General features: G+C 45.2%; 1 protein-coding gene across 2 annotated transcripts in view; it reads right to left on the bottom strand.

Moving 5' to 3' along the window:
- LOC143280817 (protein FAM98A-like) overlaps positions 1-14,312 on the bottom strand; it is a 122,393-nt gene that overhangs the window by 68,783 nt on the left and 39,298 nt on the right. For both annotated transcript variants that reach the window (XM_076585515.1, XM_076585516.1), the window contains exon 4: positions 996-1,073. In XM_076585515.1, the coding sequence (XP_076441630.1) occupies positions 996-1,073 (78 nt within the window). The remainder of the gene's footprint in view (positions 1-995; positions 1,074-14,312) is intronic.

Here is a 14,312-nt window from a genome sequence, read left to right as displayed (position 1 = left end):
AAATGATCAATTTTCTTTTCTGTTCATTCTTGTTAATTCAGTATCTACTTTAGAATATCCATATGCTGTAAACACGTCAATAATGTAGTTAGTGTCACTGTATTGTGTTCTGTCCAGAATGTATATTTCTTTGCTTTTAATCCAACAAGAAAAACAAGGTCATGGCGTCTTTTCACCAGACAATCAGGGCAAAGAGGCAACAGCGGTTTTCAGAATTAGGAACAAAGATCAACGAAATGAACTGTTAATGATTCGGAAATACGGCTAAATTCAGGAGAGGTACAACCTATTATTGGTATGACTGTGAAGATCTTTTTTCCCTACTATGTTTAAGCCAAATTTGGTATTAGCAGAAAAGTGTTTCCAGAGAAAATGCCAATGTTAAAGTTTACCACAGACACACACACAGACAACCAAACACTGGGTTATAACATATACTCACTCTGTTTACACAAGCGAGTCAAAAAGTGGAAAAGGACAGAAAATTACAAGGGCAATAGGAAAGAGGAAATTCCTAGCTCTTGTGTAAAACTTCTGAAAGGCACAAATATAATCCTTAATCAAACTGAATAGTGCTTCAACTCAGTCTTGTGTGCTTTAACAGATGTGACTTACTCTTAAAAAAGATTAAGCATGCTAACGTTTAATATAACACAAAACCATATCAGCAACACAGCTTGCCTGAGAAAGCATACCAAGATTAGTATCAGACAGACATCTATGTAACATATCTTAACCCCTTGACTAATGCTGATGGGTTTGCTCATCAGTGAAGGGCTGTTACCTCAATGACATAAGACAGAGCTTACAGGTCAAGACTATCAGTCACCACTCTATACATTTGGACTTCCTTCTCTTTGGGCAGCATTGCTTTTGCTCAGCAAAATCAAGAACACTATTGATACACGAACAAAAAGTAGTAACTGCACTTGAAACTCATTCCACAGTGATCTCATTTCACCAAGGTTCATGAGCTGATTGAAGACATGCCTTACCCAACAGCTGTAAACACTTGTGGGGAGTGCTGAGCCTGTCGCTGACTGGCCCTTCTGTAAGGTCAGGATACACACAACCTGGACAGAAATCACTCTCACACATTATGCATGCACATACACCACCACTATTATTGGACAGCATTTACCAACCAACACACCCTTCAGCTTTACTGTTAACAGTCTAAGATGGCATGATGTCAAAATGGGAAGTCTCTATTACATCCCAGTTTGGTCAAATATATTTACCATGTCAAACTGATGGAAACTAGGCCTACTGGTTTGCTCTGTTTGGCAAAAATCCATGGCTAACTCAGTAAAAAGACATCCCACTACATGCATTAGCAGACCTGTTTACCCCCAAACAGATACAAGTGTAGCTTGGATGGGCAGAAAGTGTAGTTTCAGACTAGCAAATTGTAGCATTATTTTACCGCCAAAGTTTACATAAATTCTTAACCCTTTCGCTGCCAGGAAAATAAGATTTAAGTAAATCTATTTGCCAGGGTTTTTTCCACAAAAAACGGGTATAAATTTTCAAAAAGATAAGAATAACTTTATTATCTCCAACTGGAGAAATTTGGTCAGGTGCATTATCACAACATAGACAAGTAAACAACATGGGGACCATAACTGTAAAAGCCAACAACAGCCCCTACAAATATTACGAAGATACAAATGTAAAAAATATCACATACAGCATTTCATACATACATCCACACACTGCAGGTAATAACTAGTATTCGTAATGTAAAAACAGAAAGAATTAAGAAACATTATTTGAATATAATTATAAACACAGCCTACTATACTGCACATTGATTATAACAGACAGATAAGATAAGAATAAAGATGAATTGCGGAAAACCACAACAAGATAATAAGCACACACCCCCCCCCCCCCTCCCGCCTACCCCACACACATGGATAACTTGATTAAACAAGAGTAATAAACATATGTTCTCAAATAAAAGCATTTCACATATTCACTTTTAAAAACATTGCAATTAATTATTACATCGTAATTATTAAACAGAAATATATTTAGAATATGGACGTTAGCATTAGACATATTCCATTGTCTTCAAGAAGGCGTTCGACAGGGTATGGCACGCTGCCTTATGGGCCACCATGCACAAATTCAACATCAGTGAAGACATCATCCAAGCCATACAGAACCTATACGAAAGAGCAACCAGTGCAGTCCTCTTCAATGGTAGCACGGGTAACTGGTTTAGAACCACGGTCGGAGTCAGACAGGGCTGTCTACTCTCTCCCACTCTCTTCAACCTCTTTCTTGAAAGGATCATGACTGACGCCCTGGAAGATCATGTGGGAACTGTCAGCATTGGAGGCAGAGTCATCACCAACCTGCGCTTTGCCGATGACATTGATGGCCTGGCAGGAGAAGAGAAAGAACTCGAAGAACTCGTGCACAAACTTGACAAGACATCATCAGCCTACGGCATGGAGATCAGTGCCGAGAAGACCAAGGTTATGACCAACAACAGCCAAGGCGTAACTTCCAACCTGCACGTAAACGGTGAAAAACTGGAAGAAGTCTCCTCCTTCAAATACTTGGGTGCCATTGTGTCAGACGAGGGTTTGAAACCAGAGGTCCTGTCCAGAATCGCGCAGACTACTGCCGCACTGAGTCGATTGAAGACTATATGGAAGGACAAAAAGATCTCCCTCTCGTCCAAAATCAGACTAATGCGCTCCCTCATCTTCTCAATATTTCTATACGCTTGCGAATCCTGGACCCTCACTGCATAACTCCAGAGAAGAATCCAGGCTCTGGAAATGAGATGCTTCCGCAAGATCCTGAACATTACATACAAAGACCACATCACAAATGAGGAAGTGAAAAGAAGAGTCCAAAACGCCATTGGCCCATTCAAAGACCTGCTAACCACAGCAAAGGAACACAAGCTCCGCTGGTATGGACACGTCACTCGATCAGACGGCCTAGCCAAGACCATCCTGCAGGGTACCATACAAGGAAGGAGGAAGAGAGGCAGACAGAGAAAGCGGTGGGAGGACAACATCAAAGAGTGGACAGGCCTGCCATTTGCCACAACTCAAAGGGCCGCTGAGGACCGAGGCAGGTGGTGCGAGCTGACCAGGCAGTCATCCATGGTGCCCCAACGACCCACCCACGGGTCAAGGGATAGATGAGATGATGAGAGATTGTACATTCATCCTGCATATTGCACATTCATTATAACCAATTGTCACGTTTTAAGCTCAGTAAACACACACACACACACACACACTCACACACACACACCACAACTAGAACAAGGTACAGCCTATAATGCATGGACTTTCACACGTCTCACATGAGAGTGCGCGCACGTGCGTGCGCACACACACACAGTTCTCAAGAATTTAAAAGGTGGATTGAACGTGGAATAAAAGTCTTCAGAGCTCTGGATTTCAACATTCTGTACTCTTTGTTATTGGAGAAAGACCCATAAAAGTATATATTTTCTGAAAGGGAAATGAATAAAGAATACAAAACACATGATGTTTTCCCATTTTTGACTCACTTGTGTAAACAAAGTCAGTCTATGTTTTAACCCGGTGTTCGGTTGTCTGTGTGTGTGTGTGTGTGTGTGTGTGTCTGTGAATGTGTGTGTCTGTGTGTCCGTGGTAAACTTTAACATTGACATTTTCTCTGCAAATACTTTGTCAGTTGACACCAAATTAGGCATAAAAATAGGAAAAATTCAGTTCTTTCCAGTCATCTTGTTGAAAACAATATTGCACCTCTGGGATGAGCACAAAAAAATTAAAAAATGAAGCCTAATTATATGCAAACTGCATTTACTGTTATATTTATATTTTTTGTATTCTCTAAACTTGGCACTTTGATCTGATATTCTGACACAACAACAAGAGCAGTCATTTTTATCATTTTTTGATCAAACAGGAACTTCTTTTGCTAAGCATGGAAGTTTTATTTAGTTTGCAAACGTTTTGGTGCAGATAGTAAAAAAAGGGAAATTACTCTGTAATTAATGCTAGGGGACTTAATTTGCTTTAAACTGATCTTTCTTATCTTAAACATTACATTTTGAAATTATTCTCAATACATAAAAAGCTTGTGTGTTTTACTCTCAGTGTACAGGGCTTTCACTATGTTTAAGTGTATCACAAGTGAGTCTTGATGGCCTTGCCTGTCTTGTATATATTTTTAGTGACATGCTGTTGTTTTGAAATCAGTGTTTTGTTTTTTGTCACATTTTCAACTTGTTCATTACAAACATTAGTCAGGTAATTTGCACTAAAATATCATATTTTCTGGACAAATGGATATATGCACACACAAAATCATACTAGAACAACCACAATATAAAAAAAACTGAAAAAGAAATACATACATAATGCATTGTGACTTCTGCAAGTTATAATATGGATGTGAGGCCACATCCCCTCAGTCTCCACCCCCCTCCTCTTCACCCCTCTCACACGGTCACTTTATCCAGTTCTCATCAGACCGCGTTGGCTGAGTGCCAAGAAAATGGCTCAAACTGTGTCCTGCTAAAAATTCGGTGACTTCTGTCTTCTGCTAGAGCTGAACAGCCAGCATCACTCACTGATAGTTGTATCTTGGCCACTCTCTTGATTGCTCCCTTTATTTTCTATCAAATCGTCCTATAAATGTTCACCACTGTCTTCTCCTTCGAATTTATGCTTCAATTCTTTCTGAGCATCAGCTAAAGAAAGTAATCTTGGTTGATTTAGTTCGCCACAATCGCATGTCTTGAGCACGGAGTCAGTCCGACATTTTGTTGAGCGAGTGAGGAGAGGAGCCAGGCAAAGACTACGGCCAGTAACCCAACCAAAACATTCAAATAAAGGACTGCTTTATGACGCAGATGGTGTTTCTAGCTATGAACAGAATCTAGAAAGATTCCCCAAGCTAAAGCTACCAGTATTTTTGTCAACGAACTGAATGCAAAGCAGGGTAAAGTCAGACTATTTTGATGACGAGTTATCTCGTCATTGTGGCAGTGAAGCGTACATGCTTTCCATGACGAGTTATCATATAGGCAGCCTAGGGGTTAATATCATATTACTATAATGATAAAGACAAATGAATGGTTTTTCCTACCTGACATAAACAGTTTGATAAGTTGTATTTAATCAGTACTGATGAATGTCTCAGACTGGTAGATTAATGGAACAGGCAACTGTTAGTGTTGATGTTCATCCCAAAACAGGCATTTACATGTCAAATGCACAAAGTGACACACACACTTGTACTGTAGTAACCAGGGTCACTTCATTTCTTTCAGTTGAAGAAATTTGAGCTCAAATGTGTCAAGGTATCACAGTGCACAGTACATCAAACAACCTGCCACGCTTACACGAGAAGTCAGTTTTGTATATTGTGAAGAAAAAGTATGGCCCCTTCTTTCTGGTGATACAAACTGATAAACTTTTGCTCTGCCTTTCTTTTTTTCTTGCAATCCGACTTCATGTTGAAGGCTGCACAGTTTCACAATCTGATTCTCTGTCTGAAGTTTCACACTGTCATTTCTTGCCCGCCATTTCTGATGGTGAAAGAGAGACACGTTCAGTAATTATGTGCGCTTGTGCTTAGGCGCGCAACTGCTTCAGACACTTATCGTGAGAAGACCTGCGAGCGGCAATGGAGAACAAAACAAAGAGCGCAGTCCCATGAGCTGAAAAATGTGCGCCAGCTGTTGAAGAGAAAAAACAACATGGTTCTGTGTTTCGAACGCATCAGGAGTGAAGTGCGTAGCTGGCAACGTATGTTCAATGTACTGATGTGTAGCAGCATAGCAATAGCTTCAAAAGAGGAGAATGCTACACCTAAGTCGTAATGTAACATAAACAGGTCTGTATTAGTCTGCTGTCTCCTAGCCATTCAAACCCATTTCTGGCCAGAGCCAATTACTCATTCCAATGGCCAGCAAAGAAGGGCCCATGTAAACCATGGCAAGACCTGTACGCGCGGGTGGGCGGGCATTTAATCTGACATGGTAAATATATTTAACAGAACTGGGAATATAATACAAACGCCCCATTTTGGTGTATATACTGTGCCATATCAAACTGATCCAGAAATCAAAGCAAAGGGAGGAAGGCAATGACTACTGGTTCAAATGGGGAGCCCTTGCAACATTAACTCTTTCATTCCTGTTTTTCTATTAACCATTTCTTCCCCTTGTTCACAGATTCCTACATTATGTATATTCCCTTCATTCCTGGATTTAGAGAAGAGAACGAATGAAGCAGGGTACTTATTTCAGAGACTTACAGCGATGCAGCTCATTACAGTACACCAACAGGTTATGTATATATATATATATATATATATATATATATATATATATATATATATACACCAACAGGTTATGTATGTATATATATATATATATATATATATATATATGAGTATTGAATTGATGTGAAAAGTTGTCTGTGACCCTGCTGACATGATAGGAGGTAACATCTCTGGTGACAATCAGGTGTAAAAAAGGTGAGTTTGGGATCAAACACAATGAACACAAGTACGTACCACATGCAGGACAATGTTTTGCTTGCAGAATATGCACATCATGCAGGTACCCACTGTATAGTGCCTCAAATGTGTCTTAGTGCCACACTGCTAGTCATATCCATGAAAAATTATCACAATTGTCACTGAAAATGAAAATGAAATTATGGTGCTTAGAGCCTCGCCGACCACTAAGGCCATCTCAAGGCTATCGCCGCGTCAATAACTACTACAAGGATAAAAAAAAAACCAACCAATTAAAACGAGTCACCACTTCAAACTTTCCACTCCAAAGTTAAAAAAAAAACTTCCATAGTTTAAAACCTTCAAATCTGGTTAAAAATGTTCACTTCTTTTAAGAAGTCCATCAGCGCCCACGGAGGGACATCACGAAACAAAGTCTTCAAAGAAACCGCCGTGTGAAATGAAATGAAATTATGGTGCTTAGAGCCTCGCCGACCACTAAGGCCATCTCAAGGCTATCGCCGCGTCAATTACTACTACAAGGCTAAAAAAACAACCAATTAAAACGAGTCACCACTTCAAACTTTCCACTCCAAAGTTTAAAAAAAAACTTCCATAGTTTAAAACCTTCAAATCTGGTTAAAAAGGTTCACTTCTTTTAAGAAGTCCATCAGCGCCCACGGAGGGACATCACGAAACAAAGTCTTCAAAGAAACCGCCGTGTAATGTCTGCGTCTAACGTCATGCAGATCCCAACAGTCAAGGAGCACATGTTTCACGGTGAGAGGCTCGTCACAGGGAACGCATCGAGGGGCCTCCTCCCCCTTCAACAAGTAAGAATGAGTAAAAAAAGTGTGCCCCGTACGCAGTCTGCACAGCACAGATTCCTCCTTTCTGTTCTTCACCCCCGAAGGGAGGGTCTCCCCCAGGTCCGGACGGATCTGGAAGAGCTTGTTGTCTATCTGGGTGTTCCACTTCCTCTTGCCAAAGATCCTTAACGTAAGAGTTCACCTTCCGCTTCATGTCAGTATATGGCACAAAGGATCTGGATAATTCTTTCTTTACAGCGTTCCTGGCCAGCAGGTCCGCCCTTTCGTTACCACGAATGCCAACATGTCCGGGAACCCAGGCCAACACAACCTCGTATCCTTTCTTCGTTGCGAGAGTAAAAGTCTTCATAAAATTCCAGCAGTTTGGGATGAGTGATATTCCTGCAGGCGATCGCCTCCAGGGCTGACAAGGAGTCGGAAAAGATCATGAATCTCTTTTGTTTCGAAGAGAGAACCATTTTTAACCGCCAGGACCAGTGCGGTCAGTTCCGCAGGTGTACACCGAGCTGTCAGACAGGATGTGCTCCGTTGAGGGCCGGTCAGGAAAGGCGGGACAGAACGCAGATGCAGGCGACTCCGTCCTCTGACTTGGAACCGTCAGTGAAGATGCTTTGAAAAGGTGGGGAATTTGTGGCACAGTTCCGAAAAGTAGGTTCTGTAGGCCAGAGAACTGGTGGTGTCCTTACGGTACGAGGCCAGATCAAATCGGACCTCAGGTGTTGTAAAGGTCCACGGGGGGCTGTCAGGGAACTTAGAGAAATCTGAGATGCCACCGACATCCAGATCGGCATTTTCCAAGTGCGGCTGAATGCGGAGTCCGAGAGGAGGTATGCAGTTTGGGTTGTCTGTAAATTTCTTATCGAAAGGGTTGTTGAATACAGCATCGTAAGCAGGGTTTGTAGGTTCCGAAAACAATTTCAAATAATAGTTCAGGGTCAGCTTCAGTCTGCGGTTGGAAAGAGGCGGTTCCCCCGCCTCTGCATACAGGCTGTGCACAGGGGTGGTGCGGAAAGCACCCAAGCTGAGACGGAGCCCTTGGTGGTGTACAGGGTCCAACAGTTTCAGGTAGGACGGTCTGGCCGAGCCGTATACAACACTTCCATAATCCAGTTTGGACCGGACCAGGGCTCTGTAGAGGTGCAAGAGAGTCCTCTTATCAGCACCCCAGTTCGTGTGTGCCACAACTCGGATGATGTTCAGGGCTTTTAGGCAAGATACTTTCAGCTGTTTAATGTGGCTGAGAAATTCAGCTTCTGATCGAAGACGACCCCTAGAAATCTGGCTTCCTTGACCGCCGGGATGGTGGATGTTCCCAGACGGATTTCAGGGTCCTGATAGAACTGGCGAAAATTATGAAAGTGGATGCATTCAGTTTTGGAGGACGAAAATGTGAAGCCATTCTCCTCTGCCCAACACTGGATTTTGTTGACGCAGAGCTGAAGCCGTCGCTGGATGCTGGCGTACGTGCTGCCGGTTGCATATAAGGCAAAATCATCCACGAACAGCGAGCTGTCCGATCCTTTCTGAACGGATTGAACGATGTCATTAATTTTGATGCTGAACAGAGCAGGCGACAGGATGCTCCCCTGCGGGACACCCAGCTCCTGCTCGTGAATGTCGGACAGGGTAGGTGCCGACTCTCACCTGGAATTGTCTGTCTTGTAAAAAATTGTGGATGAACTGAGGCAGGTGTCCTCGGAAGCCGAGCTTGTGCAAGTCGAGAGAATACCAAATTTCTACGTGGTATCGTAAGCTTTCTCCAGGTCAAAAAATATGGCCACCACATGTTGTTTGTTGACGAAAGGCATTTCTTACAGTGGTTTCCAGACGAACCAGATGGTCAACGGTAGAGCGATGCTTGCAGGAAACCGCACTGTTCCTTTGCCAGAAGGCCGTCGGTCTCTAGTTTCCACATCAGTCTACCGTTGACCATCTTCTCCATCAGTTTGCAGATGCAGCTGGTCAGTGCAATTGGGCGGTAGTTGGAGGGGTTCGAGGGGTCTTTTCCCGGTTTCGGCAGCGGGATTATGAGGGCTTTCCGCCAGGAGGGTGGAAAGAAGCCTGTGACCCAGATGTGGTTATAAACTTTAAGCAGGGTGTCCAGACAGGTTTGGGGAAGGTGCTTTAGGAGTTTATAATGGACCTCGTCCATTCCTGGACAGGAATCCGTACAGGTCTGAAGGGCAGATTTAAGTTCATTCATTGTGAAAGGAAGGTTGTAATTTTCTGTGTTGTCGGAAGAGAAGTTACATGGTGTTTTTTCTGACAGGTTTTTGGTTTTAAGAAAGCCGAGCAGATTTGTTAGCAGATCTCGAGTTCTGTTCAATTGTGGAGGCAAGCAAATTGGCAACTGCTTTCTTCTCTGTGACCAGAGCGTCTGAAAGTTTAAGATGATGAAAGGTTGGGCATACGTTTTTGCCCTTAATTCTTTTTAAAACCCTCCACACTTTCTTCTTGGGTGTGTTGGAGGTTAAGGAAGAGCAGAAATCTCTCCATGACTTCCTCTGGCTCTTTTTAAAAACATACCTGGCTTTCGTCCTCAGCTGTTGATGGGTTCGAACGCTATCGGTCTCCGGTCTCCGAAAGACGCGTCGCTGCGCTCTCTTCCGAGACTTGCGGGCCTCCCGACATTCCGCGTTGAACCAGGGCGTTCTTGGCACCTGAGGCTTGGAGGTAGACGATGGGACTGCTGCTTTGGCGCAATCTAAAACGATCCGAGTCAGAGTGTCAGCAGGGTCCTTGCTTTTCAGTACTGTTTCTTCCTGCAGCTCCGCTCTTATCTTCATGGTAAAAAAACTCCAGTCTGCTTTGTCATAGTTCAGGCGGTCAGGCAGAGAGTCATCTTCTCCATCTGTGGGGCGGAGGACGACAGGAAAGTGGTCACTCCCGTGCAGATCGTCGTGCACTTTCCACTCGTAGTCCAGGACCAACGATGGATCGCAGACCGACAGATCTAAACACGAGAGCTTTCCAGAGGACAGATGAAGGTAAGTGGGAGACTTGTCGTTAAGACAGCACAAGTCCATGTCAGAGAGAAGGTTTTCCAAGAGAAGACCTCGGGCTGATGTCATCTCACTTCCCCAGAGCGGGGAGTGTCCATTGAAGTCGCCCAACAGTAAAAACAGGACGTGGGAGCTGGTCGACCAGGTTCATGAGGTCCTGCCTCAGAACACGGACGGAAGGAGGAAGGTAGAGAGAGCAGACAGTGATGGTTTTCTCAAGTGTGACTCTGACTGCCACCGCCTGTAAAGGGGTGCTTAAAAGAACTGTACTGTATAAAAGGGACTTGTGAATAAAAAGAGCGACACCTCCCGTCAATCCCTCTTGCTTCGGTTGAGCGGGTTTAAAAACGGAGTTAAAACCAGAGAGAGATAAAACCTTGCCATCTCTCTGCAGAGTCTCCTGCAGCGCCAGCACTGAAGGTTTCAAAGCACGACAAAGCAGCTGGAGTTCCTGGAAATTGGCATAGAACCCCCGGATGTTCCAGTGGATCACTGCCATTAAAAAGGTTTAAAAAAATAAAGCAGCAGCCTATTCCATCGCTACCCCCTGCTCCTCTGCTTGCGGTGGCTCAAGGTCGGCCAGGATGGCGTACTTATTTTTAGAAATTAATTTTTCGGATTCCGACCGAGTCGGAATATCCACGACCTCGGCCCTTCCCGATCCCGCCGAGGCCGCAACCCTCCCCTCCTTGAGTTTTGGAGGTACGGGGGGTTTCCGGCCACCTCCGCCAGCCCGAGGGCCAGGCAGACAAGAGGCGGGGCGAGGGGTGCCGGGGGGTGGTGTGGGGTGGAAGGCGGACAACGTGCCTCCGCCCGAGGTTTTCCGCTCCCGCCCAGCAGCCCCTGAGGACTGCCGCACAGGATGGGAAGGGGTGGACACGGCGCCTCCACCCAAGGCCAACGGATCCGACGAGGTGGGCAAGTCGTCCGTCTGCGTCCCTGTGGATGTCGTCTGGACTGCGACGTCCACCGTCCTGGGTCTGACGACAGAGGCGTACGACGCCTTAGGCGACGCGGCCTCCACCTGTTTCTTTGCCTCAAAGAAGGATATCTTCTTTTCTGTCTTGACCTTCTGGATTTCTTTTTCTTTTTTCCAGGCGGGGCAGTCTTTCGATGAGGACGGGTGGCCACCTCCGCAGTTCGCACACCGGGCTGGACTGACGCAATCGCCCTGGTGCGCCGCCTTCGAACAGGTGCCACACGCCTCTTCCTTCTTGCATCGGTCTCTCACGTGTCCAAATTTCTGACATTTAAAACATCTCAGAGGGGACGGCACGTACAGGCTTACACCAACCATTAGGTATCCGACCCGAATGTCCTTGGGGACATCCGGGCAGCAGAAGGTGAGGAAGAAAGTGTTGGTCGGGACTCTGTCCGACCCCTTCCTCACCGTCACCCTGTACACGTCAGTCACTCCCTGAGAGGACAGCTCGCTCTTGATCTCAGCTTCAGACACACCTTTCAACTCGGGGCATCTGATAACCCCCTTTGAGCAGTTGAGACCTTTATGAGGGGAAACCTTCACCACCCTATCCACGAAAGTGGTCGCCTTGAGAAGGAGCTGTGTCTGCCTTTTGGACTCTGTCTGCACTAAAAATGCTCCGCTCCTCAGCCTCTTGATGGATTTCAGCGATCCTGCCAGACACTGAAAGCCCTTCTGGATAGCGAAGGGGCTGAGAGCCGACAAGGGCTTGTCGTCATCGGCACCCTCCATCACAAGCCACGATGGCCAAAATCCATAGGTCTCAACAACCTCCGAATCGAAGTCTGAGTCATCTGTTCCTTGTCGTCGTCTTTTTCCAGAGTTAGGGGGGTGTAATTTTTTGGAAGTCATGTTGAAAAAAATGTAAATTCATCCCTCCCTTACCCACCCACCATAGGGTCCAACTTAGGGGCCAGGGTCAAGGGAACACCAGCTTGACCCCTTCCAGGTTTCGGGAGGGATATACGACCAACAGTCTAGCTCCAACTTGTTCCCCCCCGATCATGCCCAGCTCCCGGGGACAGAGAACCGAGCACTACGGGGGTTATCTTCGCTAGCCACTAAACTGCCAGTCTTGACCCAGCCCCATGAAGGGGTAGCCGATTGACACACACGGGCCAATGTGTGCTGCCTGTCTTAGGAGAGGTCCGAGCCAAAGGGATGTGTTGAGAGCAGTGTGCTCTCTCAATCCCCAGGATCTCATTCCCCTCCATCACAGGTTGTGCCGCACGGCAAACACGGCGGGCCTGAAGAAGGCCGCAGAGAAAAAAGAATGTGGAAAAGAAGGCTTGATGGGGAGCTGAGGACAGAAAAGAGGCGGTAAAAAGAAGAATTGAGAACAGCGAAAGGGACAGTGGGTCACGTTTAGTTTGGGCCTCACTCACGACCTGTTCGGCATGGGAAGCCCTATCGGGGGATCAGTACAAAACCACCACGTATTCAGCCCTAACAGCTACAATGGCTATGTAGGCTGTCAATTAAGACCTGGGACCAGAGCACCAAACCCCAAGAAGCACTGATGCCCCCGCCGACATAGCTCGCTCGATCACTGGCCACTAAGCCTCCCGACCATGACAAAGTAGTGACCCTCCCGCGAGAGGGTCAAGAGAACACCAGCCTGACCCCCTCCAGGTATCGGGAGGACAATTGTCACTGTTATTGTCCTTATCACATGAATGATTTTAACTTTGTCTCAAAGAGAATATATGCCTTTCACTTCACAAGCAGTCACTGAGCCAGAATCAGATTATTTACACAATTCTTCTAAAAAAAAAAAAAAAAAAAATTCAGAAAGGAAACTTTCTCAAAATACACATGTCCGCGTCACACTCATCAGGTATCATGCCACACAAAGGTAAAACCTATGTGATATACCTTGAAGCAGTCATGCCAGTTACTGCACAAATATACACCACAATTTTCACACTTGCACTTTCTGAACTTTTCATCACCTGCTATCTGTGCTTCTGTAGCAGCAGTAATTCCACTCTCTCCTCATCATTCACTTGTAACAGATCGAAATCATCTGACAAAGTGTTGTATAACTCATCAACAGAAAACTCGTCAGAATCTGAATTTTCTACACATTCTATTTTCTGTGTGTCTGTCTACACAGCACAACAGCAAAAAGTAGCGGCGGCCAATTTCTCACTGTCCAGGGTGGGGGAGGGAGGTGTCTGGCATCCATTTCACTCATAAACACTGCCTCGCTAGTGACCAGGTCAACGATGACACGTACTGATGATGCGACTCCCACGAAGTTAAAAGTGCAAAACCGATTTTCCGTGCCATAGAAAGCAAAGGGAGAATTCTCTGCTGCATGGTTTTCTGGCCTCCAGGAATGAAGGGTAAGATTCCTGAAAACTGGAAAACCTTGCTTCAGGAATAAAAGAGTTGACAGTTGTGTTCACAGCAACTAAAAAAAAACCCTAAAACCATCCACCCTGTTCATATGGAATTCACTGAAGTAGAAATTGATGAAGGGAATCTCTGAATGACAGAAGACTGCCTCCAAAACACATCAAAGAAGCATAGAGTACTGAAACTGTGAAAGGCAGCCAAAATGGCAATAGCCCGCACCCCCTGAGCCAGAAGAGGGGGAGAGAACCCAATCTGACATCATCTTGAGGATCCATTCTCCCAGACAGGTTTGTGTGTCCCAGGGTTGAGTCCTCAGTGCCATTTGAAGAGGGCACTTGAGAATCCTGCCCCAGGGGATGATGGATGCCAGTGATTCCATCATGCCCAAGAGGAAAGACAGAGTCCCCGCTTTTGCCAACTGGTCCAAGCGAACTTGTGTTGGCTAGACTGTCATGTCTCATCCTTAAGAAGTTAAAGGACTGACTTGGGAAGAGATCACATCCCTCCTTGTTCACGACATCTTTGTTACAATTGGACACACAGATCCAGAATTCTGGATGTGTCATTCTATCTAACTCAGGGTCTGTGACTGGGCCAACAATAGCCAGTTGTGCAGGTACACACAGAGAGGAATGGACTCTGATCTGA

This window comes from Babylonia areolata, chromosome 4 (assembly GCF_041734735.1).
Source record: "Babylonia areolata isolate BAREFJ2019XMU chromosome 4, ASM4173473v1, whole genome shotgun sequence".
In the NCBI taxonomy this organism is placed as follows: Eukaryota; Metazoa; Mollusca; class Gastropoda; order Neogastropoda; family Buccinidae; genus Babylonia; species Babylonia areolata.
This window is presented reverse-complemented; position numbering and strand designations above follow the sequence as displayed.